At 36.9% G+C, this 18,294-nt stretch overlaps 2 protein-coding genes across 3 annotated transcripts in view; one reads left to right on the plus strand and one right to left on the minus strand.

Moving 5' to 3' along the window:
- The window catches only part of LOC122069579, a 15,516-nt gene extending 4,716 nt beyond the window's left edge, over positions 1-10,800 (plus strand). The window contains exons 2-4 of one of the 2 annotated variants that reach the window (XM_042633632.1): positions 338-502; positions 5,580-5,633; positions 9,685-10,800. In XM_042633632.1, coding sequence (XP_042489566.1) covers positions 338-502; positions 5,580-5,617 — 203 coding nt within the window. In that variant the 3' untranslated portion in view covers positions 5,618-5,633; positions 9,685-10,800. The remainder of the gene's footprint in view (positions 1-337; positions 503-5,579; positions 5,634-9,684) is intronic. The other variant, XM_042633631.1, reaches the window with a different exon arrangement.
- Positions 10,801-14,931: 4,131 nt separating this feature from the next.
- LOC122069566 (oxygen-evolving enhancer protein 2, chloroplastic-like) lies at positions 14,932-16,978 on the minus strand. Its single transcript, XM_042633616.1, has 4 exons — positions 16,618-16,978; positions 16,202-16,434; positions 15,832-15,882; positions 14,932-15,324 (listed from the first exon to the last, which is right to left on the minus strand). The coding sequence occupies exons 1-4, from the start codon at positions 16,859-16,861 to the stop codon at positions 15,064-15,066; spliced, it is 789 nt and encodes a 262-aa protein (XP_042489550.1). The 5' UTR covers positions 16,862-16,978; the 3' UTR covers positions 14,932-15,063.
- Positions 16,979-18,294: the final 1,316 nt, after the last annotated feature.

The following is an 18,294-nucleotide window of genomic DNA, read 5'->3' on the forward strand; positions in this document are numbered from 1 at the left end:
TTTTTGAAAAAAAAAAAAAAAAAAAAAAAAAAAAAAAATTCCCAGCCACATAAACCATACTTAATAAATTTTCGAGCTGCACCTGTGATAGTACAGGCTAGAACTTGACAAATGACAGATGGAGCAACCACTTTCCTGACTTGTCTGACAGTTCAAGACTCCAAGTTACAATAATATGGATGTTTCCGTAGCTGATGATATTATAGGACAACTTGCCTCATTTAAGTTAGACTCTTGTTTTATTGTGGTTTCCTGGTGCTATAAATTTATTGGTGCTGAAATATATCTGTGTTTTGTCTGACATACTCCCATTTTGCACCATTTTGCATGTTGGCAGAGCTTGATCAACTATTAGAAGATGCACCCTTGCCATGCATCATGCAGCATGCAGCCAGGATTTCGGGTGTTCGTAAGAGAGTATCATCATTGAACTCACTTTTAAAATCGATACAACGACGTATTGATAATATAGATCAGATGCTATCTGCATCTCTCTCACATGGTATTGTGTCATTTCCCTGTTTTTTTATATATATTTTCTCATAAAATATGGGTAAACTGACTTGATTTTAGATTTCCTCTTTGCTTCCAATATATAAATTGGGTAAGCTCAGCTCATATAAACTCAACTAAACTTTAGCCCACTAATTGGGGTTGGTTACAAGATTCTTGTTTCATTAAATAACAAATTTTCAGAATCTTCGATAAAATGTTTTAGTAATAAGCCTACAAACAAATTAAAATTCTCCATTATAACCTTGTGCCTACTTAATTACAAATTAAAATTCCTGGGAAAAAACTAAATTTGATTCACTATGGCCCCAAAACTTTTTTTTTTTTTTTTGGATGAATAAAATATATATTTACCCAAGAAGAAAAAAAAATATACAAGGGGAAAGAGGGGGTGGAAGGCACACAACCAGCCAAGGGAACAAGCCGGATTAAAAAGAGGAGACAACCACTAATGGATACAATCCCTTAAGGGGAGGGGGGAGAATAGAAGATGGGAGATTCTAGGAATCAACATAGGCTTGTTTCTAGGGGAGTTAGGGACCATGCAGAGCGGGAGGGTAGCAATTTTGGTGGAGATATCAAATGAAATGGCCTTCCAAATCCTTTCAAAAGTGTGGGAGTTAGACGTCCATCTACAAAGGTTCCTCCCCATCCAAAGGTGGTTGGTGGTGGCACAAAATGCGAGCGGGAGGGTAGCAATTTTGGTGGAGATATCAAATGAAATGGCCTTCCAAATCCTTTCAAAAGTGTGGGAGTTGGATGTCCATCTACAAAGGTTCCTCTCCATCTAAAGGTGGTTGGTGGTGGCACAAAATGCGAGCGGGAGGGTAGCAATTTTAGTGGAGATATCAAATGAAATGACCTTCCAAATCCTTTCAAAAGTGTGGGAGTTGGACGTCCATCTACAAAGGTTCCTGTCCATCCAAAGGTGGTTGGTGGTGGCACAAAATGCGAGCTTGCCGACAGTATCAGAAATGGTGGGCCATGAAAGGTCATATAGGTCCAAAGCCATTCCCTACTAAGAGGGAGAACTCTTCTACTAGAAGGCCAACATCGAGAAAGGACTTTCTTTTAAATGGTGGAAGAGAAAGTGCAGGAGAAAAAAAGATGATCAACATCCTCAGTTCCTCTCTAGCAAAGGTAGCAGGTGGGGGGGAAACTGTATGTGGCGGTGGATGAGGCAAGACTGCGTAGGGAGGTAGTTGGTGGGAGCCCGCCAGACTGTGAAGTTGTGGCGGGGGATGTGGCCTTTGAACCAAAGGATTTTGCACCAAAGGGCAGGATGGACTTTAGACCTAACAAAGTTCCAGGCAGAGGAGAAGCTAAATCTCTTGGTAGGAGGAGGATTCCAAAGAATGGAATCCTCCCTCTCTCTATGGTTGGGGGGAAGAGCGGGAAGAGAGGTCCAAATGCTGTTTAGAGAAGGGGGGAGGGGAGAGGGGGCCCATCCTTCAGGAGGACGAAGGAGACATATGCCATCCTATCCAACCCAAGGAGTAGACAGTTCTGGGACTGAGAAGATGAAGGAGGACTCCTAAAGGATGCTAGGGGTCCAGCCAAAGAGAAGTAGAAGCTCCGTTCCCAATGGAATAGGAGATAGCCTCTAACGCCAAGGGTCTTAGGGGGAGGAGCCTGGTGGAATCGGATCCTTTCTAAAGAAAAGAACTGATGGGAGACTCAATAGCTTTGATGGTTGGGCGAGGGAGTACAAAGATCCCAGACCAGTAAAGGTACATGGATTGAAGCTCAAGACGACCCGCGTAGGATAACAACTTGCTCTTCCAAAGTTGAAGTCTCTCTCGCAAGAGGTTGAGGATTGGGGTGCAGTGATGGCCTGAAAGCCTGGCAGGAACGAGAGGGAGGCCAAGGTATTTGATGGGGAGAGAGCCAAGGGAGAAACCCTGATATCAAGGAGATGAGCTTTCAAAGTCTCAGAGATCCCAGAGGTGAAAAGACGAGGGATTTCAGAAGATTAGTGCTGAGACCCGAGAGGCTCTCAAAGAGGCGAAGGGAGGACATGATAGAGGAGATGGAGGTGTTTACATATAGTAGAATTGTTTTTATCGAAATATGAGCTTATCAAACACTATTTTGACACAAATACTACCCCCATTGGTTCTTGTTGTGGCCTATGATTTAAATATCCCAGTATGACCTGTGGCGATGCAAACTGTGTAAAGCATATGGAATTCATGCTATTTTTTTCTTCCTTTCCTAGCCCTTGGATTCCTATCATTTTGGGCCTGTAGATGCTACATCTGTTTCCATATCCACCCTAGTAAATACCCAACACCTACTTTTTAACTGTCGTATAGTTGAATAAAATTTTAATTTTTTATTGGTAGTGCCAATACAAACTGCAACAACTATGGCCAAGCCTTTTTCTAGACATGCTCAGATGATTGCCTGGACGGGAAATGAAATTGATTTAGTGATTCCCTGGAGGTTGTTGGCTATGAGATCTTGAAACATGATAGTGAAGAAGACGACAAGTCTGTCAGTTAATACTTCAAAGGTTTATGTTTATAGTTCATTAGCTTGAGACTAATTTGTTGAAACCTTACTTTACCTAATTTGTTGGTATCTGCTGGGTACCTGACGGGCTACAGAAATTCTCAATTGGTCCTAGTCTCCTAGAGAAAAATTCTTCAACACATCCATTTATTAATTGCTAATGAAGTTATCTATGGACGGACCCTGGTAATCATGCAATGCCTGTTATTAGTTAATTGGTTACTCATTTAGACCCAGAGAAATAGCATTGATCATCAGGGAATTATGCTTAGAACCAGAAATTCAAGATTTTTTTTTTTTTTTTGTTTATTCTTATAATTGGCTATATATACGATACTAAACAGATTCTGAAACTGGGCTTAAGGGGCTAGTTTTTGGCTGCAAAAAGCTCGCTTCGACAACAAACATGATTGGAAGTTCCAAAGGAGCACGGAGATTGTTCGTTTAGATGGTCTCCATGATAACCCTGTTTTACAAAATCCTTTTTAGCATTTGTTGTTGATCCATCCAATTGTAGTTGATCATGACTGTTACAACGCTTATCCTGAAAGCTCAAGCTGTCAAGTAAAAGCTACAACAATGAATATCAACACTAACACAAACCCGTCGCACTTACCAGAGATCGAACACCCAACCTTCTGGCTCTGGTACCATGTTACAACCGTTATTCTTGAAAGCTCGAGCTGTATGGTAAGGACTACAAAAACGTATATCAACACACACTATAACAGACCATGAAATTTTAGACAGAATTCAATTAGAATCATAAGTCTATATCTAACCCGTCGCAATTAGTCTTTCTTTGGAACACTCAAAAAACAATGGATCCATTATTTTCAAGCTTTGTTGTTTTGTTTTGTTTTGTTTGTCCATCTTTCTTTTAACCTTTTCTTTCCAGTATTTACATATACTCACATCTTCAAAAGTTTATGTCTGGCCATTACATCTTTGCATAGATGACCATTTCATCTTCAAAAGTTCAATTGTAGAAGGTTTCGAGTTGATCTGAGTTGAATACCAATAATTATAATGGAGGGGGAAATTTGTAACCTGGTTGACCAAGTACTTGGGCATAGGGAATTGGAACCATCTTCTTTTTCTGTCTATTCTGTAGTGATGCAGTTGGGCAATGGAAGGGATCTCTTTGATTTGGGATTTTTTTATTTACTTTCCTTTATTGGTTAGAAATTAGATTAGCAATATTTTATTTAGATTTGATTTTTATTTTAGTTGCTATTTAGGTTTAGTTTCCATTTTAATTAGCTTCCAATGTTATGTCATTATTTTCTTTAAATAGCCTTGTAATGGAGAAGAACTCAGTTTTAGATGTGAAGTTTTGATTTGAAATTGGATGTTTGCTTGGTTAGACCATGGCTGCCGTGACCCTCTCTTTTTGATTTTCTCTTCTCTTCTTTTATCTTCTCCTTCTTCTTCTCTGGTTGTCTCTCCCAGCCCCAGTTCTGGGCGGCAGTTGCAGCACCATAGGAATGGATAGATCTCCACCGATACAGCCCCTTCCCACAAATTTCTGGGCGAACGCTGTTTACTGATAGGCGAACTAAGCCCTTGATACTTAGCCCTGAGAACATCTCCTTTTGAGAGGATTGAACAAAATAAGTGTTTGCTTCTCTGTTCAGCAGCAGATTTAGTTGCAGCTGCAGAAAACTCCCCTGCGCCAGCTATTTTGAGGCGTAACTCTGTCAGAGTCAATATACCCTTCAGTTTCTAAGCTTCGCCTGAAGTTTCAAGCCAAATTGAGGCCTACTGAAGAAGTTCTCTCAATCTGAGGTCGTCCCATGTCTGCTGGTTCTGTTCGTTGCTGAAGGTTGAAGACAACCCTCAAAAGTGAGATTTTCACCATTTAATTTTCTGTTTCCAATGTTGCCCCTTTCTTCTTCCATTATCTTCTATAGTCCCTGTCTTTAGTTCTAATTCCAGAATACCCCTCCCTCATCTCACGTTATTCCTTGTTTCCCATTTATTACCTTGGTGACTTATAATTACAATTCTGCCCTCTTTATTAGAAGCACCAAATAAATTTCCAGAATTGAGTTTTCTTTGGGATTAATTCCAGATCTGTCCCCATTCAGCTATTTCATTCTAAAAAGGGTTTTTAAATTGTGCCATAAATTACATTACTGCCACTGGTTTGTTTAAATTGAATTATTTGTTAATTGTGGGCCCATAAGTGATCCGATTCCGACTTTTAGAATCCGGATCCGCATCAAGTAGTATCTTTTCCATTGCTTTTCTTTCTCCATTATTACATAGTTCCTGTTGGCATTGGTGGCTATCTAACATAAATTTCTTGGACTACTGTTTTCTATAATGAATAATTGTTCCCCCCCCCCCTCTCTATATATATATATATAATTCAATAAAAAATGGAAACTAACTTTTGTTTGAATAAAAAATCTTAACATCATCCCCAACTCTCTTTGGAGATGTCTTATGATCTTTCTATTTCTTTTTGGTCTTTCTTCACATTCTTTACTTCAATCTTGTTTCTGAGTACTTTATTGTTAACATATAAACTTAATCATACTTTGCAGGAAAAGCAACTGCAGAAAATGTTACGAAACATGAATAATGACTTGGTATTGCGGGTAAGTTCCTTTGCTATTAATTTAATTATGCTTCTGCAAAATTGGCAGATGCTTCATATTTATTTTCTTTGAAAAAGAAACACAGACACACTCTTAAAAAAACTATATTCAGGATAGAAATTGTGATTTTAATGTCAGTTTTACTAAACTAACTATTTAAGGAGTTGTTCACCGCTTATGTACATAGAGTCAATGTGATGTATGTGAGATACAAATTGGTGGCGGCCCAAGAAACCTTACCTTAATTTACAGAATTAGGGCTCTGATGCTGATCCGGGTTTCAAGGACCGAAATCGGATCACTTAGGGCCCTCAAGAATGACTAAGAAGCTCAATGTAATGGTTGAGGGGTATTCTTGTAATTTCAGAAACAATTTTAAGAGCTTAAAAGAGAGGAAAATAAATAATGGGACAAACTGGAATAGGAAAATAAAGAGGGGGCATTCTGGAATTACAAAAGATGAGGGGAATAACAGAACACAAATTTAGGAAAAGGAGGGGGTTAACTATAAATATAGAAAATTAAGTCACTTAACAATAAAAAGAAGAAATCACCTTCTTCCTTCTCACGATACTAACCAAAGGCAGAAACCAGTTTCTGGTTTAGAAAGGAGAATTCCTTCGTGGGCTCTCCGTTGGCTTCGAAACTTCAAGGACAGGTTGCTATTGGAGTTCTCCATTATTTAAACTTCATAAGCTACCCAAGCAACACAATGGAGAAAGGTACTTGATGTCTGAAACAGCTGCTGGCGGAAGAAGGAGGGTCAGCCTGCTTGCAGAGTTCGATCCAACCAAGGGAGTGTTATTGGGGCTTAAGGTTTTAGGCCTCAAGTCAACTATGAAGGGGCTTCCTTCTTTCCAAATCTCAGTCCAAACAGATCAAAGGAGAGGGAGTTCGATCAGCTTCAAGAGGGATGTAACTACTGCCCAGAACAGGGGTTCAGCCAGCAAGAGGAAAATAAGGAGGAAAGAAGAAGAAGAGGAAGATAAGGGAAAAACCAGAAGAAATAGAGAGGAAGAAAAGAAGAATTTCAGGGAAGAAAACCACCCATGGCAGTCATCGATTCAAACCAAAACATATCTCTTCAAATTCATTCAATTTTTTTTTTCATCTCAGTTGAGTTCAATAATCCTATTTAAAGACTGAAAACAGTCCTACTTTCCTATTTGAAACAAATATTGCATCTAACTAAAATAGAAATAAAATTCTCACTCAAAGAAAAATCTACCATACTAATTCTAATTCTAAAAAAGGAAAGTAAATAAAAGATATGCTAGATCCATCGCCAAACTGCATCAGGCTCTACTGTAGGTAGAGAAAATAAGGCAGAATAGGATAATTCCCATATCTCAATAACTAGGGGTCAATTGGCTCTGATTTCAAGTTCGAGCAGGCTTCTGGACTGGGTTGAACTAATGCTAAGATATGGAGGAAAATTCAAAATAAAACAGAATGCAATTGGATTTATTGTGGTTCTCGGATAGTGCAGGTTAGTGGTATTCAGGTGGAAAAAAAGGGTATTAAACTTAGGTTTATCGGCTGGAATTGATGATTTTGTTTTATTATTATTATTATTATTATTTTTTTTTTTGCAGAGACTGATATATCAAGTTTGGGGGCAATCTGAATTGAAAATATGAAGTTATGAAGAAGTGGACAGAAATGAAGGGAAAACAGGATATCAGTGGATATGTAGAAGTAAAAATAAATAAATAGAAACAAGAATAAGAGAAATAAATGAAGTATACGATTGGAGAAAAAAAATTAACCTGCGATTAAGAAAAAGAACCATAAGAAGAGATCAACTAGGTAGGAAAAAAAAAACAGAAAACATTAGCATCAGAATGCCCACTAGTGGCTAAACACGGCAAGTCAGAAAATCAACTTTCAATAATTTAATCAGAAAATCAACTTTCAATAATTTAATTCTCCACCAAATCAATAGATACTATGGCATATATTTTTAGACTAACTCAATCGGACCCAAATTAGAAACTAACTAAATCTTTCCTTAGGAACTCGGTAAATTTAAAAAGAAAATTTCCTATGGTCTAAAAACTTGGGAACCAAGGAAAAGAATAAAATGTGAAGTCCTCCAGAATTTCTGGAAATACTAACAAAATAGAAATTAATTTGCTTCACCAAGAGACTAAGTAAAGAAATAAAAACCTAACTTATATTCAAACTAAAGGCAAATCTCTTGCTTAGTGATACCTCTCATATTTGGACTCATATAATTGGCTCATCACAGTAAAAAAACCCCAAAAATAGTTGTCTATAACCCATATGATCCATTTAGGGCTTAAAATGAAGTCTACTGGGGCCCAATTGAATTATGCTGCCTCCTTTATTCGGTTTTTGGTTTATTAAACTTGATCTCCCCTTATTCAGTGCTTCATCTTGAACTCGCCTTATGCAGTACTCTGTACTTCACTCTAGTTCTTGAGTTACTTATCCTTATTCATTATTTATTAATGCTGCATTGACTTTCTAGAATGCCAATTTGTCTCTCTGGGGCCATCCTACATCACTAAATCTCTTTCCCTGTTCTAAATTTCGTGATTGCATTAGCTACTATGTCTTCTGCTGCCATCGTCTGTCATTTTACTTTTATATTTATTTTTTGCCTCTTCCATCTATTCAGTGACCTGTCATAGTTCATGAGTATCCAAGAGTGTATCGAAATTGATGTTTTTGACTCCTAACAAATTATTTAGCATCAACCAAACAGCAAAACTGTAATGCATAGATACTTGAATATGAAGATTGTTCAGTTTAGACAGTGTCAGCCAAGGGAAAAGAAGGACGCACTAGCGTGTGGGTATATTCTTAGTGTTATGTAATAAGGGTATTTTAGGAACCAGTCTATTATATCATTGTCTCTTTTTGTCTTTCCTATTTTTCCTTTTACTTCCTAGGGAGGTGTAAGTAATTCCTTATCTCTTATTAGTGTAGCCATATATATGAGGTAGAGAATCTTTTCTCTACATTCTACCATTCTCTTCTACTATCCTCCTCTTCTTCTTCTCCTTCTTTCTCACCCTCCATTCTCTTGTTCTCTTGTTTCTCCTTCTATTTTTACATTCTAACTCTTACTTCTAGCAGGAATTTAGTCAGTCAAGTTGTGGGTCAGTTTCTTTTCTTATTCTTCAGTTTGGAGTCTTAGTAGTAGTCTCCTAGGACATGAAAGAGTCATTAGTTACTTCTGTCATTTCTTGAAGTTGATTCTAAGTCCAATGCTATTTGGAGTTGCCAATAGGCAATGGTGTTAGGTCTGTTTTGATGTTTTCCTTTGTTATTGTGGATTCCCAGTTTATGGAAGGATAGGAATTTAAGATTTAGTCATTTCAAGAGTTTATAAATACTGATAAGCTTTCTGCTCAGTTCAGCTGTTTGGATTAATAGCAGGCTTGGGTGGATTGGTGGGTTCTCAATTTTGTTTGTTAGTGGACTCCAATGGCCAGTCTCGCTCTTCTATCCCCTTCTAGTTTATTTTGTTTCAGTTCAATTCCTCAATTATCAGGTCAGTTTTCTAATTTCCATTATGTACCTGCAGCATCCCTTTTTTAACTTCTATTTTGTCAGTTTTCTAGTTGTCATATCTGTTAGAAAACTAGTCCTATGGCTCTCATATTTCTTGGTCAATGAATTCTAATATCATTATATTCTAATTCTGTGAACTTACTCAACTTAGTTACTCAGGTATCAACTTCCATGCCTCTGTCGTGTTTTGTATATCTGTCCACATCAGTCCCATTGCACCCCCCACAAACTGTCAGAGAAATCTGGAATATTTACTCAAACTGAAGTGCTGATTATCAGGAACATTTGACTTGAGTTTTAAGCGCAATATATTTGTATTTTTTTATGTATTCGATTTTATCGTACAATTACTTTAATCTGGCCTTCTTAAATTTCTGTTTCATTTCTTATTTCTGTTTTCTATTTATTCACTATTATTACATCCTGTTCTGCATCTAATAACATACATCATCTAGTTTCTTCCTACTTTTGTCTATCCTTACTTTTCAAACTATGTTCTGTTTCCCAGGGTTCTACTAGCAGGTCCTATTCTCTAAATCCTAATTCTGGGATTTTGGGTTATTGGTCTGCATTACAATGCTTTTGGATCAGATGCTACATTGGTGTTTGAATTCCTGCACGGCTGCATCCTTATCGGACCCTAATATTCATGGCTTTCTTTGAATGCGTTGCAATACATTAGTCCAGGATCTGTTTACCATATGTTGTTCTCCTCTCCAGCACTCTTAATTTTCCCCTTCATGAGTTCTCCATTTAACATGTTATGAGTAAATGGAAATTTTCATTAGCATAAGGTGTGCCATGACCTATATCTGAGAAAAAAGAAACGTAAATATGTAAATGGAGTGAAGGGGAAAAAGAAAAGGGCAGAAGGTGAACAATTACAGTTTAGAGTTCACTCTTTGTTGGCATAAATTACAATCAGCTTGAGATGCATCTACCCATATACCCTTTTCACTGAGAAATAAGAATGAGAAAAACGTTTACTTGATTCAGATATATGCAAAAAATAAATTCTTTATTCAGAGAATTTAATATTGGATTGATTAGCAATTGACGGCGTCTGATTTTAGGAAATTAATTAAATTGTCAGATATAGAGACCATGTTGGATATGGCATTTCACATTTGTGGCATACATTGTGCGGCAACTGATTGTGACATATGATGGAGAGATTCTTGCTGAAGGAGATGTCAATCTGATTCTATGTGCAAGAGCAAAGAAGTGGTAGTCACTTCCAAATTGAGGACTTGGATCAATAATTTGTACATAGGAACTAACCTGACTGCCTTTCTGGAGAGACTGATCCTCTTTCTTGCGATGATTCCAGTGTGGTGATGTGGTTAGTCTAGCCAGTGTTGATGAAATCTTAATCTTGTCCTTCCAGGTAAAAGTTTTGGTCTAACAGTTGAACAGGCAGGTCTACATTCCTAGTTTTGGATAATATAGTCTTACCTTTTTATTATTTGTGGTGAGGTTTGGTTGATATTGTTTATTTCCAAGATCTCCTGTAATTGATTTATGCTATTTGTTTGAAATATTGTTTGAAGACAATAAAACCAAAAGCAGGTTGTAACTATTCATCTAGTTCAATACATTATGTTGATTTTATCTACTGATTCAATCTTTGTTTCTAGTCCCACAGACCATAGCTAGAGTATCTATATAGCTACTTACCATTTGATTACTTGAATTGTAGTCTAGATTGGACAGGATTTCCATTAAATAATCCTAATGATGCAACTTTTGATCATTTGTGCTTTTCGACTTATCCAGGGTAATATGATTAATCTGATAACTGTACAATAACTCACCCTTTTCCCAACTAAATGGAGTCAACTACATAGATCCGTGAGAGAGAAAAATAATAATAAAAGTAAAAAAGAAAGGTACATAGCAACACCCCAGAAACATCGCACCTAAATGGGGTTACTTGGATGCTTGCTCTCCAAACAGTTCTATTTGAGGTTATACTAGAGTTGAGACTTAATCTCTGCACGTCTTTCCTGAATACTCTTTTAACCATTTTAGTCCGCCTATAGCTCTTTTAGCGCATTCCATCTGAATTTGATCACTCTGCCTACTGGTGCATCCTAAGGGCTTTGTTAAACATGGTCATACTACCTCAAACAACTTTATTGGAGGTTGTCTTGAATCATGACAACTCTCAAATCAGCTTTAATATGATCATTCCTTACTTTATCCCTCCTAATTTGATAATTGTGATCATTTCAAATGTCTCTTTCTTGAAAGCATTGGATGATTTAGTCTCTTCAACTGTATGAACATCTGCTGAAATGACATTTGCATGAGCTTTAGAATGTTGGATATTCTTAGATCACATAGTATTAACTCTTGAAAATCTTAGGAATTCATGATGTTCAGACTTTATTGCTTCACATTTCAAAACATATTTTTCTTCTAGGAGGCATTTTCATGAACAGATATGCCCCCTTCATCAATCTTCAAATTACGTGCTTAGCCACAGGAAATAAGCTCTTATTGTGGATTTCTTTGAAACAGGATAAAACAACACCTTCTACCTAATACCTCTTTAGGTTAGACTTTGCAATTTGGTATTTTCTTGAACCTGGAATTATCAGGAGGGTACTTTTATCTAGGTATTTTCATTGACCAATACTGATAAAATTTGATGTGGGTTGGTTCTGAAGACCCATGACACTCTGGGGACCCGATAAATTATCAGACCCGATAATAATACTGACTGTTTTATTAACTGTTCATCAAAATTATCAAAGATATAATTGGATCTGCCTTCATTTTGAGGAGCCATTCGGGATCTAGACAAACCATTAGGGGTACAATATATGACCATCTGAAGAAGGATCTCTAACCTACCTCGAATTTCAGCTGGAAGAACGTAGGAAGTGGTTATAAAGTGAGTTTAAAGTTCAAAGAAAAAGAAAAAAAACCATGTTCAGGTGTGTGGTCTACGTCATTGCTCCCATGTGTCTATCTCTTTTCTCACCATGTAAAAAATATTCTTGTTTCTTGTTTGGGGAACGAGAGAAATAGACACATGGACCACTAGCGTAGGCGGTGCTACTAGGCAGAGAACCATTTCCTTAATGCGAGTGTTACCCACTTTGTATTATATAGGGGTAGGACATTTATAACCTTGGATAGGTGTACTTTTCTTGCAACCGTAGTATAGAAAAAACTTTCTCCTTAGTTTTTATTTTTATTATTATTATTATTTTTTTATGGGACAGAAACAAAATTCTTTCTCCTTAGTTTATCATATGTTTCTTACTTTCTTATCTGTCCCATTAAAGAAACTTTTACTTAAGGTGTATTTGTTTTGTGGTAAAATATTTTACAAGATTAATTGAAAACAATACAAAATTGTATGAGTAGAAATGAGAAAATGTTTTACTAAAATACAGTACTAAAAAATTTGGAAAATATCATCCATTTTGAAACTCAGGATGTTTTTCCAAAGTAATGGTATCTTGATCATTGATCCTTTAGCACCCATGGAGGACTCCACCTGCATCATATGGTAGGATTCTTTTCGTTGATCAATCATGTTCAAAATTGCTTATTGGGTCATGTGCAACCCAAAAAAATGCCAAATGACCTTAGCAAGTCCATATAAAGCTTATTTCTCCCATCATGTGGCATCATTGTTGGCATTCATATTAAATGGGGCTTATTTTTCACACCATAGTCTATCTGATAAGTTTTAGCGTGATTTAATTTTCTTAATGATATATATATATATATATATATATATATATATATTATAGTCAGTTTGACAAAAGGAGAGAGAGTTGACAGACCATTATAGCAGGGTGGGTAACTGAATTTTTGCCTTCCTTAAATGGGGTTTGGGGTTTGTGCATGTTTTGTAAATTTTTTAAATTTCCCTTATTATTTTTTTTGATTGAAATTTGAATATTGAGATGGATGTAGGGTCTTTTGGATCTACCCACCTATGTTTGTCATGTGGCATGGAACTTTGAATTTTAGAGGCTAAAAGCCACAAAATTTTCATCTAAATTGGCAAGCCCCAAATTAGCATGTGAACACCATATACATGAGAATAGTGTAATTGATATGGCAAGTATGCAAAAAGAAAAGAAAGACCGAGCCTTTCCCTTCACCCACATCCATGGCGAAGGGCGAGGGAGAAATTCGTCGCCACTCATACCGTAGGATGCCAAGGTGAAAGATACTTTCCCAAGACAAAAGGGGATGAGTTTGTGATGGGACAAGAGTCCCATAGTATGGTTACATCACTAATGAGAAGGAATTCTTCCCAATTTAAATAAGGGGAAATTACCTAGATCTACTAGATAAGAAAATAAATTACAAGATAAGTGAGTTTCAAATTTATTTTACATTGACTAGTTTCAACATTGAAAATATTTACTCAATCCCCAAAATTAGTTATTGCTCGTGCGGTTCAATAAAAAATAAAGTAAACTTCCTAAAATACCCCAACTTCAATTCTTTTATTTTTATTCAATTCATTTTTAATCGCACGTGGGACCTACTTCCTCCCCTCCCCTCCCCTCCCCTCCCCTCCCATCTCCTCTCCTCTCCTCTCCTCTCCTCTTCCGCCTTTTCTCCTTCCTTCTCCACGAAGGCCGATTGAAAACATTGATGACGATGAGGGTTTCGGAGACTTCAAGTTTGTTGATGACGATGAGGGTTTCGGATCTAGGTAATTTCCCCTTTAAATAATAATTAAAAAAACAAATATTAAAACCTAGGAGGGTATTTGTGAACCTTTGATGGAAAAAAATAATTCCATTTCTTTGGCTGCGAGCAAAGGTTGTATGCTACATGACTGCAACTTAGGTGGCAGCTAAAAATTTTTCTCTCTCGGTGTATTTTACGCTGGTCCATCAGATTACACAATATATGCCGATTCATAGAAACTTATTCAGTTGCACCATGAGAATGCTTCAACAAGATTTGACCTTATGCATGTACTTATCAAGAGCTGTGCATGCATTTTAGTCATTGTATTAAGAGATGGTCTGCCTGATGGTTGATTTGTTTGGGCCAAACTTCACACCTCCAGTCTCTGAGTCCCCAAGTCTCCAATTCTCCCAAACCACACGGGTAAAGGTGAACTGCTGGAATTTTATTTCTTTCTAATTTCTAGATCTTCTATCTTTTTTTCTGACTAAAATCTTTTTTGTTTGCTTGGTTCATGATCATGATTCATATGCATGCTCCAAAAGGTTTCTTGGGGAGATGCCGTTCTCATCATCTATTAATTTATCAGATGCCCTCTATTGTTTTACATAGTTATTAAGCATCACCTAAGCAGGTGCCTTGGACGCCTTATTGATGTCTCGTTTCCCCAAGCCTCTTCCAATGTCTTGGCTCACATTACTGGTGTTGTCTTGTGTTTAGGCTCGTTCCAACACCTTGGGTCACCTAGGCAGACGCCTTGGTTGTCTTATTGGTGTCGCTTTGCGTCCAGGCTTCCTCCAGGCCTTGGATCGCCTAGACACCATGACTACTATGGTACAATGAAGTTATTCTAAAACTATGAGGTTTTGAATGCTCTACTACTAAATTGGAGAATGGTACATCATGACCAACGTAACTTCAGTGTAAATGATATCTCTAGTAGGTACAAACTAAACAAATTATCTAAAATCTCAGGAGATATGTCTAGAGTTCAAGAACTTTTCTTGGTTGAGGTAATTCTATATTGGCTTCAACCAAGTGACCATGGTTTAATCATGTATAGAAGTTTTCCAACACGTAACCATCCACAAACCAATATAGCTCTCATTACTAAACTCCCTCAAATTGAGAATCTCTTGAACTAAAACAGGAAGTCCCTGATAGCATTTCTTGATCATTTACAAATTAAGTCAAAACATACCCACATTTATATTCTCTAAGCAACATTGAAAGAACTTGCAGTACTCTCAACAAACTTCCTTGCTCCCTTGAACCATCTCTTATCTCCTGCTTGCACCTTACATATGTAGAGCTTCCCATCCGACACTGAGGCCGTAATTATTTGGTGTTTGCCACCTTCATCTCCATCAGCCGTCCTCGTCAAAATGCTTATGTTGTAATATTGTTTTCCACTGATCACCGGAGTCGCAGTCTCCAATATGTTAGCAGTAGCAACAGCATCAGGGTCAAAGCCACCCTAAAAAGATTCAAACATAGCAAAGGATGAGAATAAAACAATCACAATTAAAGTCATAATTGTTTAGTTGTTTATCTACGAATATGGATCCAAATTGAAGGAGTTAAAAGAGTTAGGGGTAAGCCTAAAATGATCATAGCAGAGGCAGTGAGGAAAGACATGCATAGTCTAGGTCTTGTTCCTAGTATGACCTCGAATAGAGCTGATTGGAGGACTATGATCCATGGAGCTGATCCCCTTTAGGTGGTTTCTTCTGAGTTTTGTTGCTGTGTTTCTTTCCTTTTACAATTACTATTCTTATTTTGCCTTTGCACAGATCCATGTGGCCAACCCTATTTAGTTGTGATAAATATGATTCAACTTTGATTGATCTTCTAAGTAAAATAGAATTATCAATTAAACCTTATCAACTGTTTTTTCAAAGTAGATCTTGAATTTAACTGTAACTGGTTTAATAGGTCAAGATCCATAGCTTGTATGTTTCAGGTTTCTGATTTGCAAATTTACCTCAGAAGAAGTTTTGCCAGAGTAAGCTTGCTTCCCCAGCAAATAGTCCACCTGCACAAAATCACAATATAGCCTAGTAGTTAGCTAACATTACTTGCAAACTTGATATGCATATAGCTTATAAAGACATGTTTGGCTTTGTAGTTTTCATGTGAATATTCCCAATAAACCTATGCAACAAACTATATTCAGTAAAAACCAAATTTTGCCAATACATCATTACCAAACAGACCTTATCAGATCATATTATGAAGTTCCAAAAACTACCCTTGGATTCAAATAATTCCTATTCTGAAATAAGTCTCAAAATTAAGAACAAGCATGATGATTAGTTAGAGAAATATTGGAAATTAATTAATGGAGATATTACCTTAGAGAGGAATTCTTCTGGTGGGCCAAAATCTTTGATGGTCTTTTTATCAGTTGGTTGGACAAGGACAGTGAGATTGCTGTTGGGATCAAAGTTATCTTCATATCTCAGAACCTGCCCGGGGAACTCTTGCTCCTTGCTAGGGTTCCATTTTGCTGGGATCAACACCTTGAATCCATCTCCAGTGTAGGCTAAGAAGTCAGTGTTTGTCTTTGGCTTACCAAACACATTGGCTGCAATTAACCAAAACCCATTTCATCACTGATAAGGGCATTTCAGTTAAAAAAAAGAATTAATTGCCCAAACAAAGCGTACTTAATGGATGTGTTACATATTAGAAATGGTCAATTCTCAAAATTTCTTATACAATTCTTTGATCAAAGTGAATAAAAATCATAATTAAATTAACAAATTACCTGCTTCACCATAAGCAGCATCAGCCGGCGAAACTTTAGTGGCAGCGGCGGCAGCACCGATGAGAACTGTGAGAGCCAATCGCCGGGAGACGACGGCATTGCTGTCATCTTCATGGATTGCCTGTTTTTGAGCCCTGCAGACTAGCTGGGTGGGCTTGAAGATTGGCACAGCAGGGCGCTGTGAAGAGGATCTGGCGGGGGTGGAGAGTGCATGGTGGTGGAGGAAACATGAGGCAGAGGCCATTGATTCACAGTCACCCTTAAGAGAGGTTTCTTCTTTGTTCCTTTTCTTATCTGCTCTAAGCTAACAGATTTGAAGGATGGGTGAATGCTTGTAATTGAGAGAAAAAAGGTTAGTATGTAATGTGTGAAGGAAAATGGTTGGTTTTGGATTTGGATGTGGAAGTGGATAATGGGAAGATGAGATTATTGGTGGTGGATAAGGTTATTGAGATCTTGAGTGGTGCCATGTGGCATCAAATCAAATTTTGTTGAAGAGAAGGTTTTGATTGGCTAGAACTTTTGTCCAATACATTAACTAGTGTCTTCTACACATAACACATCTTAAAGATAAAGGAATAAGGTAGATGAAGAGGGTATAATTGTAAATAAACAAATAGAATATCAAAAATACCCTTATAACACTTGTCAATTTCAGTGAACATATGGATTTTGGATTTTCAGGATCAGCCCAAGAAACTGAGATTAGAGGGATCGCTTCCAAGTCGTGTGGTGCATGTGCCTAGAGGTCTTAGACATAGGGGAGGGTGATCTGACCATCCTGTTTTCACAAAAAAACAAAAAAGCAAAAAAAAAGGGATATGACCACCTTGCCCTATGAGCCCACCTCATTGGATGATTGTGTGTCCATTTCCATTGGTCATTGCATTGGCATATGGGTCACACGGCCTACCAGTCTTCTTTTTGGCATAAACATATAATAAGATTTATTATAGAAAAAAAAAAATTCAATTTGGGATTTTCCTATTGACACCCTTTAAAATGTCAAATAATTTGTAATCTTATTCTTTTACCTTTTGAGTGCAATCAATAAGAAAATACTAATTCACATTTGTACTAAAAAAAATAATACTTGACAATGATAGCTTTTGAGGATGATATAATAATAATTCATTTTCAAATTATTTTTTAAAATTCATCTTTTATTTCTAACGTAAAAATCTTATAAGAATAATATAAGGGCAATAAAAAAAAAATGCATCTAGTTCTAAATAAACCTACAAATGTGTCATTTAGATAGCCACAACTAATTTATATTTGTTGTAGCCTAATATCCAATTAAAATAAGGGATGGGGCTCACTACCAGGCTATGTGGCCTTTGTGCTAGAGAGCACAAGGGGGAATTCAACAAAGGTGGAATTTTTCACTTTTAAGACAGCATGACTATCATTAATATATAAAGAAGTGTTTTCCGTCCAGAAGCATGGCCTGTACACCTGTGTGAGACCCAATCAACATTACTTCTTTTGGTCTAATCTATGAGAGTAGAAAAATCATTTTTGGGGAAAAAAGTGAAAAATACACGAGTGCTTGCATGAAGGCTGCGCTCTCGGCTCCCGCACGAAAAACTTTCTTCCTTAAAATATTTATCTTGTTTTAAATTTTATTTTTCAGATGCAACATGTATTTTTAAAATAAATCGTGTAAAATATTTT

This window comes from Macadamia integrifolia, unplaced genomic scaffold (assembly GCF_013358625.1).
Source record: "Macadamia integrifolia cultivar HAES 741 unplaced genomic scaffold, SCU_Mint_v3 scaffold652, whole genome shotgun sequence".
NCBI classification, from domain to species: domain Eukaryota; kingdom Viridiplantae; phylum Streptophyta; class Magnoliopsida; order Proteales; family Proteaceae; genus Macadamia; species Macadamia integrifolia.